At 57.0% G+C, this 20,581-nt stretch overlaps 1 protein-coding gene across 1 annotated transcript; it reads left to right on the forward strand.

Moving 5' to 3' along the window:
- On the forward strand, window positions 1-16,766 carry CHRDL2 (chordin like 2). The gene is made up of 11 exons (XM_079321723.1): window positions 1-113; window positions 4,860-4,972; window positions 5,638-5,731; window positions 6,601-6,740; window positions 7,799-7,892; window positions 8,164-8,219; window positions 9,013-9,181; window positions 10,054-10,248; window positions 12,292-12,462; window positions 15,115-15,207; window positions 16,553-16,766. The coding sequence occupies exons 1-11, from the start codon at window positions 32-34 to the stop codon at window positions 16,630-16,632; spliced, it is 1,287 nt and encodes a 428-aa protein (XP_079177849.1). The 5' UTR covers window positions 1-31; the 3' UTR covers window positions 16,633-16,766.
- Window positions 16,767-20,581: the final 3,815 nt, after the last annotated feature.

A 20,581-nucleotide genomic window follows, 5' to 3' on the forward strand; every position in this document is an offset into this window, starting at 1 on the left:
CGCAGCCCCAGGGCACCAGCGCCGGGCTGCGATGCTTCCCGGGGCGGGTCCCCTCGCCTTCCTCCTGCGGTGCCTCCTGCTGCTCCTCGCCTCCGGGAGCCGAGCCCGGGCTCGTAAGTCTGACCCGCTCTTGTCCCGGCTGCGCTCTGCGCTCCGTGCCTCAGTTTCCCCGCGCCGGGTCCCCAGGAACGCGCGGGGTGCTTCGGGGCACGGTCAGGACACGGGAGGCTCCTGTCCCCGGCAGGTGTGGATCTCCCGGTAGGTGTGGTTCTCCCGGCCGGGATGTCCGTGCGAGCGGCCAGGTGTCCTGTCCTGCCCTGCTGGGGACAGGGCTGTGTCCCCTGTGCCCGTTGCTGTCCCCGCTGCTCTGCGGGCTCTCAGAGCACCGAGCTCTGCACTGGCGGGGGCTGGAGGAAGGTCTGGGACCCCCTTGGGCGGGCTGGAAATGCCACAGAGCAGGAGGTTGTCCTACAGATCTTCCTCTGCTCAGGTCCCACCCTGCACGAGTGCATTTCCTCCCGAGGCTGGACGGGGACAGGGGCGATGCCTCCCCCGCCCCAAACGAAGCTGGGGGCTTCCCTCCATCTCCATCCATTGTCCATCTCCGTGTCCAGCCCCCAGACTCTCCTACTTTTGCTCCCAGCCGGCTGACTGAGGCACAGAAGGTTTGGGATAAGGGAGGGAGGTTAGGCACTTCCCACAGAAAGGCTTGAAGGACTTGGCCGGAGCTGGTCGGGAGCTTGGAGTGTGCTGGATGTGTTAACTGGGGCCAGGAGGTGGGCTTGGCTTGGGAGAGCCCTGGGACCCTACCAGCGGGTGCTCAGCACCCCTGAACTTCGCAGAGCCGCCAGGGCTCTGAGCAAATTGAGCCGGACCTGCCGCGTCCCTACATTTATTGCTCCCCTGGATCCCCTGGAATCCCAGCGGAGGCTGCCGGTGGCTCCGTCAGGGTGATTTACAACCCGCCCGCTGCCAGCAGTGCATCAGGCACTCAAACAATCATCCTGCCGGAGCGTGGACCCAAAATCTGAGCGCTGCACTGCTCACCCCGGCTGTGCGCTGCGCTGGGGGAACGGGGCTTTGCAAAGCCCCGGAGAACAAAATGCGGGCGAATCCAGCTCCTCTGCCCTCCCCGGGCTCACCCGAAGCTGCCGGACCCAGCCCACAGCGTCTGTTCCTTGAGCCAGGGCTGTGGGTCTGCTCCCTGTCCTGGTGGGGAAGGACACAGACAGCCCCGAAGGTGAACAGGTGCTGGGTGAGGTGTTTGCCCTCTCCAAGTGGGAACAGTCCGTAAACAGGGCAGAAACTGTGCTGGATGGGGGCAGCAAGGGTCTATCCGATTTGGGAGGAAGGCTCTTTTGCAGGATTTACAGTGTTGGTAAAGGGCTGTGACTGTGGCACTGAAGCAGGGCTGGGGCAGGCAGCTCCAGGGTCGCTCTGAAACGCTTCAGCTTTGCCGCAGGGAGTACGACACGATGGGGAGATGGGGAGGGCTTGGCAGGGCTTGCCCCCAGGTCAGGGGCAGGGTGGTTCGGGTGGCAGAGTCATCATCAAGCTGTGGATTCTCCCCACCGCTGCAGCCTCGCACTTCTCGGGGCTGAGTGCTCAGGGAGAGTGAAGACAGGAATAAATTAGTTACGAGCAGGCTCATCAGCCAAGGGACCTACAGTGTCGTGGCTAAAAATAGGTGAGAAGCAGAAATGCTCGGGCTTGAAGGCAAGTCAGAAAAGAAGAATTTGCCCACAGAAACAGGCTATTTTAGGGGATTTGCACTCCAGCTGAAAAAAAATCAGAGGCACAGGTTACTGGGACGAGTGTGCTGCATTCTGAGTAATTCAGGGGCAATGGTTGAAGCACGATGTTTTGGCTGGAGGCATTTGAACGCCAGCATCTTTGGAGGGCACGGGGCTGTGGCTTTCCCCAGGAGCTTGGAAGCTGCTGTTTTGTTTCTCTTTAATGTGGCTGCTGGAGAAAAGGGGGTTCCTGAGATCCCTGTGTCCCACGGGTTTGCATCCAGCAGGGATGAGATGGGAAGGACCATGATGGAGAGCAAGTGCCACCAGGTCCATGGCAAGGGGGAGGCGGGGGCTGCACGCCCTGCCAAAGGAAGGGAGCACTGTCCTGGGAAGGACTGGGGAGAGGCAGAACCCTGTCTGCCTGGCTGCTCCACTCTGGAGAACTCAGAGGTGCTTCACGAGGCTGCATTTTAGAGCTACAGAGTTTTCTGGGTTCCCAAAGCCCCAAGGAGATATTTCCAGCGCAGGGCTGAGGGAGGCGAGCCTGTAGGAATTGATCTGGATGTGAGAGGAGTCTTTAGGATGCCACATGTCAAGGGCCCAATGTGTTTTAACCAGTGCCCTCTCAGCTAAGTTGCATTTTAAGCCTTTCATAAATACAAGGCTGTCATAGGAGCGCCTGGACTCTGTGTACCAGACAGTGCTCTTTACACTTTATTTATGGCTGCTCTTAAAACTTACAAACTGGTTTGCATGAACTGCCTCCCTCATGGCCAGCACAGTGCTGCCTGGCAGGTGTGTGACCTCCAGAAAAACTGCTGGAGCCGGGAGCTCAGCTCAGACATGGAGACAACTCCAAAGGTGCCACCTGGGGATGCAGGACTGCCCTTCCCCCTCAGCCTGGGGATGAAACGGGAGAAGAGGAGTGAGGGGAGACCCCACAACCTCCTGTCGAGCCATCAAATGGCTCAGGACACTCCCAGAGGCAGAATCACAGAACCACACGTGGCTTGGGTTGGAAAGGACACCAAAGATTTAGGAGAGGTACTGTGGCAGGCTTTCCAGCTCCCAGGAAACTGAAACCTCACAAGAGGCTGAAGCTCTGAGCAGCATCTTCCCAAGATTCAGAAACACCAATCCACAGTGACAGACTGAATGGTGTGGAGAATCCCACCCTGGGCTGCATCCCTCGCTCCTCGAGAAGGGAATGTCTCCTTAGGGTGTGTCTCAACAGCCTCAGACACCAGCCACCAACAAGATGCCACCCCACAACTTCTTGACCTGCTCTAGATCCAGTGAGAAGTAAACCCACATGACTTTTCTGAGTGTGCTGCTGCTGCTGAAGGGGCAGTGAGTGAGATCATCTTACTGATCAGCACTGCCACAACGGCTTTTCACTCCAAGTAATTAGGATGGTATCCAAAGTGTGACCTCTGAAAATGAAATTATTAGCCTGGCATGGGAAAAAGTGGTCCAGAGCCTCCAGCTTTTAAGCCTCCATCCATCCATCCATCCATCCATCCATCCATCCATCCATCCATCCATCCATCCATCCATCCATCCATCCATCCCCATCTTGCTTTTGCCCAAACGTGCTGGTACCTCTTGGCTTAATCACAGCTCTACTGAGATGCCAGAGGTGTCTCTAGCTCTGCCAGGCAGCTGTAATTTTACCAGCAGGCCCTTTGCAGACATGAATCAGGCTGCTTTCGAGGGCTGGAGCGGAGCAGGGCTCCAGTTTGAGTGCTGGAAGGAGCAGCCAGCTGGCACAGGAGCCTGGCAGCTCCTGCTCCTCACCCTCGGCACAACCCACGAGGGTGCTGCAAGCAGGGGGAGATGAAGTCATTTTCTCACCCTTTTGCAAAACTAGGAGTTTTTTTTCTCTTGTTTAGTTTTTGTTTTGCGGGGTTTCTTTGTTTGGTTGGTTTTGTTTTTTAGTTTTGTGGAGGTTTTTTCCTCTCTCCTCTGGGTTTCCCCATGCTCAGTTCTGTGTGGTTTGCTGTCAGCCTGTGACCTGCATGGGCAGGAACAGGGAGTTGCTGACTTGTCAAGGGCTATGGGGACAATGTGACGTCCTGATCAGGGAAAAGGAAGGAAAATACCTCAGCCTGTCCCTCTGGTGACATCCTCTCCAAAGCTGTTGCAAACCTCCCCATCCTCAGGTGCCCCACGCTGCTGGGTGTGAACATTAAGGGTGACTGACCTGGGCCCTTGGACAAAGCCCTGAGGGGTTTGCTGGTGATCCTGGCCATGCCCTGTCCCTGCTGCTGCCTGCTGCCAGGTCCTGCCAGGGGACTGGCTTGCAACTGTGGGCTTGGGATGAAGGAGGTGGACAAGGACCTGATAAAATATGGGCAGGGCAGAGATCTCTACCACAGGGATCTCCCCACTGCTGGTGCTGGGCACCATCCCATCCCTGTGCCATGGTGAGGTTAAACCCATGCCAGGGGATCATTTCTGGGACAGACACCTCCAGTTCAGGAGCACAGCTGGAAACTGGCTCTTCTCAGGATAACAGGACCAAAAAGGAAGAGAAAACCCCATGTGTTTATGCTTTTGGGGATGGAAAGTGGGTGAGGTAGACTTGCTATCCCCCTGTACAGCCCCGTCAATGAAAAAGCAGCCACTCAGTCAGACCAGTGCTGCATCAAGCCAGGAAAAGCCAAAGGGCTGAGACCCAGTGGGATGGCACCAGCAGCCCAGTCCTGCTTGCCCATGGATCCTTGAGAGAATGAGCTGCAGCTCTTAGAGGGAGCAAATGGGTTTTTCCCCAGAATTTGTTTTTTACCCATATTTTTTTGGTTTGTTATTTTCTCCCCCTTTCTTATTTTTGTGGGGTTTTTTTGGTAGCAGTGAAAATGTCCCCTAAATTCAGGGTCTCTGTCACCACTCCCAACCATTCTGATCTCACTGGGGGAAATTCCATCCCATAGCATCACCGTGTCCATCTTCCAGAGAGCAGGATGCACTCAGAAAAGTGAACCTGTGGGGAGCACGGTGTGGTTTGTGCGGGATGTGGCCGCGGGCTGCTGGTGGGGAGCAGCGTGGGGGCTGCCCCTGCTCTCACACAGAGTCTGCAGAGCCAGCCCCTTTCCTCACCCAGCCTCTCCCGTTGCCTTGCAGGGCCAGAGGCGTTCTGCGACTTCAACGGCAGGAAATACAGCCCGGGGGAGAGCTGGCACCCGTACCTGGAGCCCCAGGGGCTGCTCTACTGCGTCCGCTGCAGCTGCTCCGAGGCACGTCCCGGGCTCTGGGCTGGCAGGGGTGCTGCAGGGATGCTGTGCTGCATGGCTGCCGTGCTGCAGGGATGCTGTGCTGCAGGGATGCTTTGCTGCATGGCTGCTGTGCTGTGTCCGCTGCAGCTGCCCCGAGGCACGTCCCGGGGCACGGGGGAGCCTCTGGGTGCTCCCAGGCAGCTTGTGAAAAAGATGGAGAGTTACCTGTCATGTGGGCAGAGTGACAGGACAGGGAAGGGTTTTAAACTGGGAGAGGGGAGGTTTAAATTGTTCCCAAGGAGTTGTTCCCTGGGAGGGCGGGCAGGGTGCCCAGAGATGCTGTGGCTGCCCCTGGCAGTGCCCAAGGCCAGGCTGCAGCAATCTGGGATAGTGGAAGCTGTCCCTGCCCGTACCAGGGGTGGAACAAGGTCCTTAAGGCTCCCCACAGCTAAATCACTGTGTGACTGCAGGGCTCTGTAGCACGGTGGGTGTGGGTGGAGGTGGCTCAGGCTGCTGCCAGTGATGGGTGCCCTTTGCTGCTGAGGGACCATGAGCTGGCTGGTGACATCCCTGGTGAGTTAGAGCCAGCACGATTGGCTGTGGTGATGTCGTGCTCCTCCTCCAGCAGGGGTGAGCCACGAGCTGAAGGCTCCCCTGGACTAACAGCCCCACCTTTGTGTCCCCAGAACACCAACATCAGGTGCTCCCGGATCCAGTGCCCGGCTGTGCCGTGTGCCAGCCCCATCACCGAGCCCCAGCAGTGCTGCCCACGCTGCCCTGGTAGGTGACACTCCTGGGGCTGGGGGACAGCTGCCCCAGGTGCCTCCTCTGTGCCCCCTCTGCTGGGTGCTGGGCCTGCCCTGCCCACAGAGCTCCCTCCAAAAACCTCCTTTGGGTGGGAAAGGGCTCTCTGCCAGGCCACCTTCTGCCCCCCATCCCAACAGCTTTGTGGGGACAAAATGTCAGTTCACACTTCAGGGGCAAAACAGAAGCTGGCAATTTATTCTGATCATTTGCCAGCAAAGTGTCCCGGATTTGAAAAAAAAAAAAAATTAAAAAAACCTAATTTTTTTAACAACTTCCCTCTCTGCACTGGAGACTATCTCAAGTTTTAGCCCCAAAACTTTTCCTACCTTACCACTACTGATCACCTCATTTTACCTGAATATGTTAATTCTCACCCCCACAGATTACCTCAAGATTTAATCCCAGCACCTTCCCTACGTGAGTGCTGGCAGAGCTAGTCAGAAACCATCACTGACTTGAGAAATTAGAAAAAAATAAAGTAGGAAAAGAACTCATTAATTTTCACTTGTTGCTAATTACCCATGAGACAGGCCCTTTTTCCCTCCATCTGAATTCAGCAATCACTTCAACCAGGGGCGGGGAAAACCCAATAATTTTGCAGGGACACCGGTGCGGTGGGGCTGGCGGGTGTCCCTGTGTGCTGAGCCCGGGCAGTCCGGGCAGCCCCGCTCCGGGGGCTCTGGGACACCCGACCCCAGCCCTGTGTGCGGCTCCGGTCCCCGGGGGCTCTGGGACCCCAGCCCTGTGCGGCTCCGGTCCCCGGGGGCTCTGGGACCCCAGCCCTGTGCGGCTCCGGTCCTGGGCAGCCAGGGCAGCCCCCACCGCCCCCTCCTCTCTTGCAGAGCCGCCCGGGCCGTCGGGGCTGCGCGCCGCCCGCTCCTGCCAGCACAACGGCACCACGTACCAGCAGGGAGAGATGTTCAGCGGCAGCGAGCTCTTCCCCGGCCGCCAGCCCAACCAGTGTGTGCAGTGCAGCTGCTCCGTAAGCACCGCCCGCCCCTCCTGCCCGAACGCACCCGGCACCGCCGGCGCTGGCACCGCGCTGCGGGTCAGCGCGGGGAGACCACCGGCACCAGCCCTTCCCAGGGTCGGGATCCTGTGGAAATCCCTCAAAGCACAGCTCTGGCACCCTGCTCGGGAGCTGTGGGGCAGCTGAGAGGGGATGGGAAGGTGTGTGGATTCCAGGAATCCCTCCCGCTGTCACCGGGGCTCTGTCCCCCGCCAGGGCAGTGCCTCGGGGACAAAGGGGCAATAAAGGGCTGGCTCAAAGCCCTCAAGGGGGATGTCCCCGGGCTGTGCCCGACGCTGCCAGCTGCTGGAACAGCTGCGTGAGCAGCTGGTCTGACCCTCTGAACCTGCCTCTGGGATAACTCCTGCTTTCTGTGGCACTGGCTCTTCCCTGCCTGGGGCAGTCACTGCTGACAGCTGCTGGGCAGAAGGAGGAGGAAGGAAGAGGCAGGTCTGGAGTCCCCAGGTGGAGAGCAGGATTGGGTGTGCAGTGACCTCTGCCGGGTCCTGTCAGCCCCAAACTTCCCTCACCCTCTTCACCTCCCTCACACAGCAGTTTGGCTTCCTTGTGGGAGCAGAGGCAGCTGTGGTTTGGTTTTCCAAGGATGTCCTTGGCTGACCTCTTGGTCTTGGTTGACTGGGAGCTTGTGGATACCCCAGAGAAAATTGCTGCATGGAGGAGACAGCCTTGCTGTCGAGGTCTGGCTGCCAAGCACCCTATTTTACCCTGCAGCAAAAACTGATTCCTGCAACAAACTGGTGCAAATCTGGAAAAAATTTTGGCTTGCGTTTGGAAGGGACCTTAAAGCTCCTTCAGTCCCACCTGGGCAGGGACACCTCCCACTGCCCCAGGTGGCTCCAGCCTGGCCTGGGACACTTCCAGGGATGGAGCAGCCACAGCTGGGGCTCACGGGGAAGAACTTCTTCCCTGACTGATGGTAAATCTGCAGTCTGAGGTGCTGGCAGCCCTGCATGGGGGACACAGAGCTCTGTGTGACACTGACAATGGATTTTTCCCTCCTGCCCTCCTAGGAAGGCCAGATTTACTGTGGCCTGGTGACCTGCCCCGAGCTGCTGTGCTCCTCTCCCTTAACCGTGCCAGACTCCTGCTGCCAGGTCTGCAAAGGTAATGGGCTGGGGCTGAGGGCTGGAGACTCCACCTGACTGCAGGAGCCTTTTCAAGCCACTCCAGCAGGGGTTTGGAAGCCTGGGCTCTGAATCAGGCCACTTGATACCTCCTGGCTGCAGCAGGAAGCAAAAGCTGAGGGCTTGGGTGTTCCCTGGATAATGTGAATTGCGTGTGCAAAGCTCCTGTCCCTCCAGAGCTGCTTTCAGCCACAGAGAGCAGACCTCCACTCAGCCCCCAGCAGCTGAGGGACAATGCTTTTCCCTTGCAGATGGCTCCTTGGAGAAGCCCACGGAGGAGGAACCCCTGCAGTTAAACAGAGGTGTTGTACGTGACATTTGCATTTCAAAACTCGGCTTCTTGCTTCCAGCACAGCTCCCTGCACAGCTCCCTTGCACATTGCAGAGAAATCAGCCCCAGCAGCTCCAGGAGGACACTCAGGTCCTTGCAGAACCATGGGCACCTGGCTTGCAGGTGAATCGTGCCATGGAGTTGAATCTAGCTGAGAGATCAGCCTAGGAGAGACCTCAGGGCAGCAGGGAAAGACTCGGCAGCATCTCAGGGATGTGGTTTAGGGGGGAACTGGCACTGGCTGAGGCTCCTCCACAGCCACATTTGGGAGCTGGGCAGCCCCTGCCAGCTCTGTGGGGTTAGGTCACTGAGCTCCTGGCTCTGCCTTCTCCACACTGCTGCACCACCTCTGAAACCTCCAAAACAGACACAGGGGGACCCTTTGTGCTGTGTCTGTCCCAGCACTCTGCTCTTGGAGCCTGGGGTGTTCCTGGGATGCTCCTGGGGTGTTCCTGGGATGTTCCTGAGATGTTCCTGGGATGCTCCTGGGATGCTCCTGGGGTGTTCCTGGCATTCCAGTCCTGCTGGCTGGCAGCCCCATGCCGATTCCCCTGGTGCCTACCAGGATGGTTGGGCTCCATGAACTCAGAGGAATTTTCCAACCTTAATATTTCTGTGATTTACATGGCTGGTGGGTCATTGCTCATCCCTGTGGTCTCTGCCCTTGCACTCCTGATGGAAGGTGTGCAGGACACTGCATGGCTTTTTCCAGCTTGCTTTGGAGAGAGAACCATCAGCTGCTGGGTCTGAACCCCCTCTTTGCTCACAGAGGCACTCACAGGACCAGTGCTTGGGAGAGGTGGTGGGGAGGAAGGCACCTGGAGCCACCGTGTCCACTGCTCTCAGCTCTTCCCTGGAGCTAATTCCCAGGAACTTCAAACCCAAGGGAACAGGAGGCACCACCGTGAAGATCGTCTTGAAAGAGAAGCACAAGAAAGGTAAGGAAGGGATGGAGAGGCCAGGCAGGCTGTATGTGGCCTAAAGTGGCTTCTCCAGAGCTTGGAACTCTCCAGGGGATCTGATTCAGAGGCAGGTTTCCATCAGCAAGTCCTCTCCCCACGCTTGCTCAGCCAGCCTGGAGCAGGAATCTCAGTCCTCATGGCCACAGTCTCCTGACTGCTCCAACCTGCCACTTTCCAAAATGGGCTGGAAAACACTGCTCCTTGGAATGTGTTGGAGATTTGGGACTTGGGAAGGAAGGAGCTCAGCTGGAAGACTCCACATGGACCTTCCAGGGCAGTGCCACAGTAGGACAGGACATTCCTCCTGGAGGAGAGAGCAGCAGAGTGAGATGGGAGGCAAGCCCTTGATCCAAATTGGGAATAGCAGGTCCTTTCTCCTCTTGGCTGCTCTCCCTCCATTGTGCCTGGGAAGGGCTCTTTCCAGTCCAGGAGGCAATTTTGGGAGCTCCAGAAATTTCCGTGGAGGAGTCAGCAGGTGGCACTCTTCACTGTGCTTCATTCCTGCCACAGCCTGGCGGGGACCCTGTGCGACCGGGGCTGGGAGGCACGAGAGGCGCTGCCCACGCTCGCCCCTGGGCCCAGCAGGGTGGCCCAGCCTGGGGCTGTCCCCTGTCCCATGGCTCCTTGGCTCCTCCTGTCACACCCCAGTGCCTGTCCCTGTCCCATGTCTCCTCCTGTCACATCCCAGTGCCTGTCCCCTGTCCCCTCGCTCCTCCTGTCCCATCCCAGTGCTGCCAGAGGAGCTCGTTCCTCGCCAGAGGAGCAGCCGTGCCTGGGGCTGGGAGCAGGGGCTCAGCAGGGTTTGCAGAGGGGAGGAGGATGGGTTCCCACCCCCTGCCTCTCCCCAGCCTGTGTGTACAACGGCAAGACCTACTCGCACGGGGAGGTGTGGCACCCCGTGTTCCGGCTCTACGGCCGCCTGCCCTGCATCCTCTGCACCTGCAGCGACGGCGTGCAGGACTGCCACAAGCTCTCGTGCCCCAAGGAGTACCCCTGCCAGCATCCAGAGAGAGTGGAGGGCAAGTGCTGCAAAGTGTGTCCAGGTAGGTGGGTTCTGCCTGCTCCTGCAGCTGCCCCCAGTTCCTGCCTCAGCCTTGGCTCAGAGCCTCAGGCTGGCAGATGTGCAGGGATTCAACTGCTGGAGTTCACACCAGGCACCTTCAGCAGGGGGTCTGATGGAAGGGTTGGCTTGTCTTGGGGGGCAGCAGGACTCTGCCGAGGTGAGGAAGGTGCACTGACCCCAAAAAGGTCCCCTCTGTTGGGAGGATGAAGTCTGGAGAGGGAGAGGACACAGGCTGTTCTCCAAACCTCCAGGTGGGACAAAAAGCAGAGGGTTAAATTGTGGCAGCTGAGGTGCAGGTGTGAAGGGAGGAGCGAGGACACTTCCCAGGAGAGGGGCTGTCTGTGGTACCCATGGTTGTTGGAATTAATTCTATGACTCCACGGTGGAGAATACCTCTTTTCCTTTTCTGTTCAGTGTGTTTTGGGTCTCTGAGCTCCCTGGTCTTTGTAAGCTGTTTGCCTGAAGCCACAGTCCTGGCAAATTGTGGCAGGGAGTGACATCTCCTGTTCCCAGTGGAGAATGTTCGGTGGCTGACAGATAGCTCTGTGTGCTGACATTTATCAGCTGCTCAGCTGGTGGAGCACCCACGGCTGCCCTGGGGGGACTGGAGGTGCCTGAATGTCCCTGGGCCCGCTGCAGGTGCAGCAGGTGCTGGGGGATCCCCTCTGATCCCCACCTTCCAGGGGTCTCTGTGCAGGGCTCTCACCAGGAGAACAAGCCAAGGGCACTGCCAGCTTCTGGAATGGCTGCAAAGTCATCTGAGCTGAGACCTTCAAGGTTTCCCAGCCCCTGAGTGGAGAGATTCTGGGATGGCCTCCCCAGGGGAGCGAAGGGCAGAAGCTCAGCTTGTTTTAATAAGGTTTTTGATATGTTTATGAGCAGGATTTATGATGTGGTGCCTGTGGGAATGGGATGTGATGACTGAGCAGAACCCTTCCAGTTTTGTTTCCCACTCTGGTGGGTCTCTCTGGTTTAAATCCCACAGCTTTCCCTGCCCACATCTCTTTGCTGTTCAGACTTCATTTTCTTTCCAATTAAGCACCCTGATGCAGCCAAAATGATTTTTTTCCTGCTTTCCAGTCCTCTCAGATAGTGATCACACACACACACTGCTCAGCCAAGCTGCACCCTTGCCCTCTCCCTCACTGCATGGAGGCTTTGCCAGGCTCTTTTCTGGGTGCATTCTGTGACTGTCCTTATCTTCCTCCTGTACCCAGCAATTGAGCAATGCTCAGTGATTCTGCTACAGGATCCTGATCCTGGGAATTGCTGCACTTAAAGGGCTTTTTTTCTTGAAGGGCTTTTCAGCCTTAACACATCCACACTTCTGTGCATGCCCTGGAGCAGGTGAAGCTTGAGGTTCAGAGGCTCCCCTGCTCCCTGGCCCCTCGCTGGGACAGGTGAGGCTGCTGGGCTCTGCTCATCCCCCTCTGCCTCACACTGAGCTGCAGAACTGAGCACCTGTGCTCTGGTTTGCTTCCCGGTAACTTGGGATCCCCTCTCAGAGAAGAAGAGCTCAGGACCACCTCAGAAAGCCTGGGGGAGAGCAGAATCAGGCACTTAAAATAGCTGTCTCACTAAAATAAACCCCAGGCATCTATTTATAGCCCAGCTTTCTCTCGAGTAGTGTAAAAAGCTTCAGCATCCAAATTGACTGGGAGAACAAGGCTAAATTCAGCAGAGCTGGGCTCCTCTGCATTCCAAGGACCACAACCAAAGGCAATAAATCTCCTTCCAAAACCACTGGGGATTCTTAATTACTCCAGATACACTCGAGAAAAGAGGGGAAAATTAGCAGCTCTTCTTCAACAAGAATGCTGGAGGAGTCACGTAGGACCCAGAGTGGATGCCCCGTGTGGGGAGGGTGTGGGGTGCTGAGCCCACCTGTGGGGCTGAGCTGGGCACAGCTCCCCGCTGCCCCGAGTGATGGACTGGGGGCTGCTCCCCGCTGCCCCCTGTGCCCCTGCCCCTGTGCCCCTGCCCGTGTCTCCCTGCCCCTGTGACCCTGTCCTCGCTGTCGCAGAGGGCACAGCCCAGCCCACGGGCGCGGCCGCGCCGCGCTGCCCCGGCCGTGTCCTGCTGTACGCGTTTGTGCCGCCGCGCTCCGAGCCCTCCAGGGACCTCCTCAGGACCATGGCCATCGAGAGGGAGCTGGCCGAAGAGGTGGAAATCTACAGCTGGAAGCTGGTTAAAGGTGAGCACCTTCATGAAGGCAGCCAGCAGAGCAGGAGGTGTGTGTGGAAACTGATGCTTTCCAAGCTTTGTTCAATTTCTCTGGCTTTTCTCGAGGTGCGCCACCCCTTGCGTTATGAATCGAAACCTGCTGACAGCAGGCTGGCTTTTCTGACTCCCCATTTCACACTCTCTTCCTGCATTCCATGCACACCAGGGGCTGGAAACCACTTTTGGCCCCACTGTCCTCACCATGAGCTGCAACACCATCCCGAGGCACGGGGGCAAGCACGACAAGGGCCCGGGGGCTGCTTCTCCAAACTCCCTGCTCTCATGCCAAATGCACATGGAAAGCAAACAAAGCAATTGCTCTGGTCACTCTGGTTTTGCTCTTGCCCTTCTTTCACACCTGCAGCTGCTGCCCAGGTGTGTGCAAGGGGCATGAACTGTCTCCAGCGCACTTTTTGGATGGGTGGATTGGGATGCTCCTGCACAACAAACGCTCTGTCAGGTGGCTCTGATCTCTTCTTGCTCTCTCCCCACATCTTCAGCTTTCCTCCCATGGACCAGAGGAGTCCAGCAACACCCTGTCCAGCAGATATTTGTGCTGTGTTTCTCTGTGGCCCAGGGAAGCATCCCAGTGCCCCGTTCCCATTGGATATGCTCTACCCCAAAGAGCTGGAATGCTTGAGGTTGGTCCTGCCTTTCCTGTAGATGCAGTGACCCTCAGCCTCTGTCTGCTGGACATGTCCAGGATTCACTCCCTAGGGAGACCTCAGCCAGCTGCTGAGGTTGGGCACACCTGGAGGCAGCCTGAGAAATTAGCCACAGAGCTGGAGCCCGGGTTGCCACGGTGGTTCTCTCTCTGTGGTGGCCGTGCCCCTGGCTGTGCCCTGTGCTGGCTCAGGAGCAGCCTGTGCCTGAGCCCTGCTGGCTGTGCCCTGCTCCTTGGCATGGGCAGCACCCAAACCCTCTCGGCACCTCCCGGGCCAAAACCTGCAGCTCCCCAGCCCTGCCAGCCAGGGACAGGGGAGGCCCTTGTCCCCCAGGCCAAGACAGCTCTTTTGCTTGGCAGAGCACAGTGTTATTATTGGGAAAGAGCATGAGCTCACTCTCACATGGATTCCACCTCTCCGTGGTCTATCACTCCACCGACAGAGCAGCGTGTGTGGGTACAGAGGCTGCAAGTCACCCTGGAGCTCGTCCATCTGCCTTTGCATGGGCTCATGATACCTATGTGGCCTCATGTGTTTCTGGGCCACGATGGTTTCCTCCATGGAGCAGGACCTGGGAGGAGAAACCAGCACCAAAAGTTTTACCCAGTTGGCCTCCAGAGGAGTTGCAGTGCAGGCTTCCCCATCCTTTTAGGGGTCTGAGCATCACCAGCAGTTTTGAAAGGCGACTTTCTGATGCTTGTGACCTGCTGTCCTCTAGCTATCCCCATCCTTTGTCCAAATCCCCTCTAAAGCAGCAATGAGAGCCCCAGCAGCTCTCCCCATCTCTTCCCAGACTCTGCCAGGAGTGCTCCTGCCTGCTGGAGGGGATGTGAGTGCCAGGACTGGCACTGCTGTGCCAGCTCCATCCATCCTCTCCTCTGCTGGCTGCTGCTGGAGCCTGGCTGTGCTCTGTGCTGCTCCCCAGCATCCCAACGGGGCTGGGCCAAAGGTCCCAGCCAGCTCTCACAGCACTATCTAGGTCGTTGATTAAAAGATGTTTATCTCTTGTAGGTCTTGTTTAAAATACCCTCTTGGTTACTAATGTGCTGGAAAGTGCTCCATCAGCCCCGGGGACTGTAAGCACACCCTCCTGCTCCTTTCTAAGTATAGACCAGAGGGATTTATTGAACACTTGTGCCTTTCTTGCGTCAATAGCAGTTTTATTGCCTCCATCCAGCATTTTCTTTTGTTACTGGTAGGACTTCTTCACCCAACCCTGGGTTGGAAGAACTAGTATATAGTCCAAATATCCATCTATTTCTCTCCGTGCCTTTGACTTCCTGTACTAATTTTCCACAGCTGATAACATCTCATTTATATGGATGGTGAGGCAATTCCCCTTCATTACATAGTCTTTTTATGTGTAATTGCTGCTGGGAATCAGGGAAAGTCTCTTAACCAAATAAGGGGGACCAGTTGCCTCTCCCATCTGATGGATGAGGGAGAGGTGGGAAGGATGTTCCAGACATACCTGCCTGCTTTGTCATGCCGTGCAGGAGAACAGGAATATCATAACCTCAATCCCACAGGAAGGTCACCTCCACTGCTAACTGCAGGTTCTGGTTTGCACAGGTCAAATGTCTGAGTCAGGCATCCCCACTAAGGGGACAGTGCTGGCAGGGGCAGAAATACCAATCTCTGCTGAGGTCACTTGTGTTTTTTCCTGTCCTGGAGCAATTTCAGCGCTGCTGACGAAGAGATAGAAACCTTTGGTGCCTGGCTGCTTCCAGGAGAGGAAACCATCTGAGCATGGAGGGGTCTCTGCAGCCCTTGGGCACTGCCAGGGACCCAGGGGCAGCCACAGCTTCTCTGGGCACCCTGTGCCAGGGCCTCACCACCCTCACAGGGAAGAATTTCCTCCCAGTACCAGATCTGACATTTAAATGAGATGTCTCCTGGCAGTGGCCAGCCTCGGGTTGGGCATTGCAGAATCTGGTGCTCTGTATCCCCCTCTGCAGGAATATTCCATCTGATCCAGACCAAGAAGATCAGCAAACAAGAATTCAAGCAAGAAGCACAAAACTTCAGGCTGATCACCAGGACAAACGAAGGTAGGGAGAGAAAACCCCCATTTCCTCACTCCTCCAGCACTCCCTGCCCCAAACCACCCCCCAGTTTCTGCCCCATTCCAGGCCATTCCAAACAGGCTGTGTAAATCCCAGCATGGTGGGGAGCTGAACCTCAGGGAAAACACTTGTGCAAGTGTGGCTGGGCTGACCTGTCCTCACACCCACACACAACACTCCTGCCTAGCAGCCACACTTCCACTTCATGGTGCTGGAAAGGGCAGCCAGATTTCTAAAAGTGGATGCACTCTTGTGAAATCCAGGGGTTTTGTCTCTCCAGAGCCTGTAAAACTGTTTGATTTTTATATCTAATCCATCTGGTGCCCCTGGGAGCATGGGGAGAGTAAAAAAAAGGGTGCAAGGGATTAGCAAAAAAATAAACTATTGGAATATTTTGGAAGCCATTCTGGGTGTTCAGGGATGTGGGTGAACATGACAAAGAGCAGGAATGCTGGTGTGTGCCTGCACGGAGCAGAACTGCCACTGCTGGCTGGGATGGGGTTCAGTGGGATGGGGAGGGATCATTGGCTGGAATGGGGTTCAGTGGGATGGGGTGGGATCAGAGGCAGCAGTGCCCAGCCCCGTGGTTATGGAGTCACTGGGAGCAGCCTGCAGCCCAGGGTTTCTGAGCTTTGCTTCACCCCAGTCCCTCTGAGACAGCCTCTCCACCAAACCCCGGGGCATTCCCAGCCCCTGCTCCAGGCTGGGCTCACACCCTGCTGGAGTCTCTGGCATGTGCCCCCTTCTTCTTGCCTCAGTTTCCCCTGACAATTAACCCTGCTGTGAAACCACCCCGCTGCCGTGGCTGCCAGTCCTAGGAAAGCTCTGACCAATGATTTCCTCACAGCAGAAGATTAATTCAAGTGGAAAATCCACTTGGGGTTTTGAGCAATGCACCCCAAACAAACGGGTCTGACAGAAGGGAGGAGAGAACCACACCTGTCCATTGCCCATGAAACTGAAATTTTGGCTTTCTGAGGTTGGGACAGAAGACGAGCAAAATGCTTCTTCCCCTGAGAGGCAGAAAGTCAGCCCAAACCTGAGACGCCAGGGAGGACAGGGACCTACCACCACATCAAAGCACCCTTTAGAGAGGAGGAGAGGGAGATTTACCCCTGTTCAGCCTGAGCCCCTTTTCTTTCCAGTCTGTGCAAGTGTTTTCCACCAAAAATTGCATTTCAGGGTAAGAGCCCCTCCCAGTCCACAGCCATTGTCACGGCGAGGCTACAGACCTGGCTGGGGTCCCGGGGAGCTGCTCAGATGGGGCACAGCTCTCCTGCAGCTCCTGCAGTGCTCCAGGCTGCTGCAGTGTGTGTCTCTGCTCGCCCAGGTCACTGGAGCATCTTCCGAGCGCAGGCGGCGGAGCTGAGGATGACAGAAAGCCCGGAGGGGGAAACTGAGAGCTCGTAAAGCAAAGAGCTTTGCTCTGCCTATTGATCTGCTCCACACAGACACACCTACACGTATATATGGCCTCCAGAGCTGCATTATCGAATAGACTGGCACTGCAGTACAGGTTACACTAGTGGAAATTCCAGCAGCTCCAGAGATGCCAGCCCATTGGCAGGGAAGCACAGCCGTGCGGGATGATCCTTTCCCCTCTCTGCAGGTCACTTGACAGTGTGGGTTTGGGAGGGTCTGAGACCCTGGGCACTGCACTAAGGTCGCTACTCAGCATTTATTGTGCTACATATTTATATCTATGCTATATAATATCTACGGGGCTGTACTCACAGGAGGGGCATCTCCCAAAGGGCAAACAGGATCACTGATGCAGCACGGGGAGGAGGGGGTGCAGCAGCATCACCTTCCCCTGTCTGGAAACAGCTTTGGGGGATTTTCTGGTTGTTTTGGTACATCTATTTATCCTGGATTCTTATTTTATTCTGTTTTGATATATCTATTTATTTGGAGATCCAACTCTGTCTGACAAATCTGATTAAAATTCTTCTTGATTCAGCTAGCTGTGCTGCTTCTCCTTTCCCTGTAGGGTCTGTATCAGGGCTTGGGGGCCCTGGTGGGGTCATGCATTCACTCAGGCCACATCCTCAGGGCTGGGATGCAGAGAAATCCCACAGATGCTTTGCTCCTCCTTTGGGCATCACCCCTTCCCATTTGCTCGTGGTCTGCTCGTGGCTCTGGGCTGAAAACAGAGCTCAGGGCTTGGGCACTGAGCTGGCACTGCCCACCAGGGCCACACAATGGGGCTGAGCTGCCCAAGTTCATCCAGGAAAAAATCCCTGTGAGGCTTTGAGCATGAGGGGGCTCCCCATGAGGCGGAGGGAGAGGGGCCAAGGCACCTCCCTGCCCTGCATGGGCAGGATGCTGCCACCCTGGGGCACAGCCTGCCCCTCTCATCAGCCTAATCAGCTGCCCTCGTGTGATGCAACTGGAGCTGAGCCAAGGGCCAGTTTCAGCTCATTAACAGAAGTGGAGTGTTGGGAATGAAGCTGCAAGGGACCATGCTGCTGGAGTGCTGGGGACAGGCTGGGGATAGGCACAGGGGCTGGTGGCCAGGCTGGGGACAGGCACAGGGGCTGTGGACAGGCTGGGGACAGGCACAGGGGCTGGTGGCCAGGCTGTGTCTCAGCACTGCAGGCAGGGCACAGGGACAGGCTGCAGGCACTGAGCGATCCCCGCAGGGGTGTCAGTGATTCCCAGGCTGCCCAGGAGCCTGTCCCAGCGGGGCTCCCCGGGATTAACCCCTGTAATTGGATCAGGAGCCCCAGGGCAGCAGCCAACACCTCCGGGTCGGTGGCACCGCCCGCTGGCCCGGCCCCCTGAGACCCCGAGCTGTGAACGCGGGGTTGGTCTGGGGACAGGGTGACACCGTGCCCTGGCACCTTCATCTCACAGCACTGCTGTGCCTGCAACCCATGAGCTGGGGCTGCAGAGATGCTCAGGGAAGCGTGGAGCTGTTTGGGCTAGGAAAGATCTTTCCACCCTCTCCAACTCCCAGCCAAGTGGGGTCGGGCTCTGCTCCCGGGGAACAAGTGACAGGACAAAGGAAATGGCCCTCAGCTGTGCTAGGGGAGGTTCAGGTTGGATATTTGGGGAAATTTCTTCCCCTGAAAGGTTGCCCAGCTGTGGCACAGCTGCCCAGGGCAGTGGTGAAGTCCCCACTTTCTCCTGGAGAGGTTCAAAGGCAGGTGGATGTGGCACTTGGGGACAAGGGTCGGTGGCAGCCTTGGCAGTGCTGGTGCACATTTGGACTCACTGAGTTAAAGGTCCTTTCCAGCTTCAGTGATTCTGTGGTAAGCTCAGTGATGGATGGTTTGAGACAAAAATTGAGACAAACCTTTGAATTTTTAGGCATCTCCCAACGAATTGGGATGTCCGTTGTCCTATGTCCTTCCCCCTGTCAAAGGGAGGGATTTCTCCCCAAAAGGACAGGAGTGCCCTTAAATTCTCTCCACAGAGACCCACACATAGCACTGGGCAAACGTTTCCCCCACATCTGCTCTCCTCTGCACATCCTTTTCCTGGGGTGAGAAATGGAGAAACCAGAGGACTGTCAGTGCTGCAGGGCTCACAGGCTGTTCTCGTGCCACCACAGGCCTGTCTCCTCTCCAGACTAAACAGTCCTAATATTTCCTGTCTCTTCTCACACAGAAATGTCTCTGTAATCACTCTTTTCTTCTGTTCCTTCACCTTTTTGGATGCAGGAGCAGCTCAGGATGTACCTAATCTGGCAGGTTGTCCGAGCTCTGCTGGGGAAATGGGATCACATTCCCTGTCTCCAACTTCATCAAAGCTTGACACCCCCACAGGCAGGAAACAAAGAAGCCCCTGCAGAGGGGAGCTTTGCCAGCCAGTCAGGACTGGCTGAAAAGCAGGGAAATCCTTGGAGATGGCAGCTGGAGCCCAAGGAGGGATGGAGGAAATGTGAGCAGGGCAGCCCTTTCTCCTGCAGGCTGCCTGTCCATTCCAGAGGCAGCAGGACAGACCCACGGCACAAAGGGGCTGGTGGATGCTCCCGTGCCTCTCCTGCCCCTGGGATGAGGGGATCCACTGCCACTGCTCTGACTGACCCCTGCTCCCATTCTGTGTGTGAGATCCCTGTTTGTACAGGCTGGATAAATCCAAAGGGAACTGCTTACGAGTCCTTCTCACCAGTCTTGCCAAAAGTCCGTGATTCAGCGCCACTTTTTGGGGCAGAAATTAATTAGTTCAGCCCCATCACAATTATCTAATTCAAGGAGCTCGACAATAACCCACTGTCCAATGGTCCTTCATGGCCATTTAGCACCATCTGGGCCGTCTGATCAGGGGCTTTGCAAACAGTTGAAAATGAAGTAAGAAGGATTGCTTGGCCCAGACACCTCCTTTTGCCTCCCAGCTGCAGGGACAGTGCACATAATCCTGGTGGGCCCGTGAGACACGGGGAGGGCACTGCAGAGCAAACACCAGCCCAGGGCCCCCCCAGCTCTCTGAGGCTGTGTCCCCAAGTGGAAGGTGGTCCCTGCTGGGAGAGATGGGACCTTGGGAAGCAGATGCTGCTTCCTGGGTGTTTTTTTCCCCCTGTAGTGAGTTTTGAAGTTGCCAGCCACCGGCCACGGCACTGCTCAGACTAACGGAGTGTGTGTGAGGGGATGCCCCTTCCTCGGGCTGCACCCTGGGAATTATTTCCCTGGGGAAGGGAAGGGGGTGCAGTGGCCCACGGTGGCCATCCCAGCCAGCCCCTGCAGCCCCTCCCTGGGAGCCTGGCCAGGACCAGAAGCCAGCTCCATAGTCAGGGAGTATAATAAAATTAAAGCTCATTAAGCACTTAGAAAAGGGTCTGCATTGAGGGGGAGTGGGCGGGGGGCCGGGGGGCTGTGCATCTCAATACTGGGCTATTTAGAAGGGAGAATTTAATAACAGGGGGGTTTGGTTTTTATGGCAATAGATTTATTCCACCTGGGCTAAGAAATACATTCCACATCTGCCGAGCCGTGTAAGCAGACTCTAATTAAAATGGTGTGCCAAGGAGGGCCTGGCTGTAAAACACAAAGCTGGCTTTTAGAGCGGCTGGAGCGCGGCCCGGGGCGGCGGGACGGGCACGGGGCCGGGCGCGGCTGTGCCACCGCTCGGCGTCCCAGCCGGGAGCCAGGGCTGGCTGCGGGGACACGGGGACACCCACGCGCGGGACGGACCCTGGGATGCTGGAGGAGGCAGAGCCCTGGGGACACCCCCGGGGTGGGGACAGTGTGACAGCGCCGCGTGTCCGACAGGGGACATCCCCCTTGCCACAGCGGCCACGAAGAAAGGGTGGGTGACATCGGTGCGTTCGGGGCGGGGTGACACCCCCCCACCCCGGGGGACGGGTGTGAGCCCTGCTCTGTCCCCGGGCACAGGGCTGACACGGCTCGACACGGGG

The sequence above is a fragment of the Erithacus rubecula genome (assembly GCF_903797595.1).
Source record: "Erithacus rubecula genome assembly, chromosome: 1".
Lineage (NCBI taxonomy): Eukaryota > Metazoa > Chordata > Aves > Passeriformes > Muscicapidae > Erithacus > Erithacus rubecula.

Bases quoted from the DNA above. Each gene is read 5' to 3' on its own strand.
- CHRDL2 (XM_079321723.1), top strand. From the start codon at position 32: ATGCTTCCCGGGGCGGGTCCCCTCGCCTTCCTCCTGCGGTGCCTCCTG. The intron at 6,741-7,798 runs GTAAGCACCGCC...CTGCCCTCCTAG, and splicing joins GTGTGCAGTGCAGCTGCTCC to GAAGGCCAGATTTACTGTGG. The intron at 15,208-16,552 runs GTAGGGAGAGAA...CTGCTCGCCCAG, and splicing joins GATCACCAGGACAAACGAAG to GTCACTGGAGCATCTTCCGA.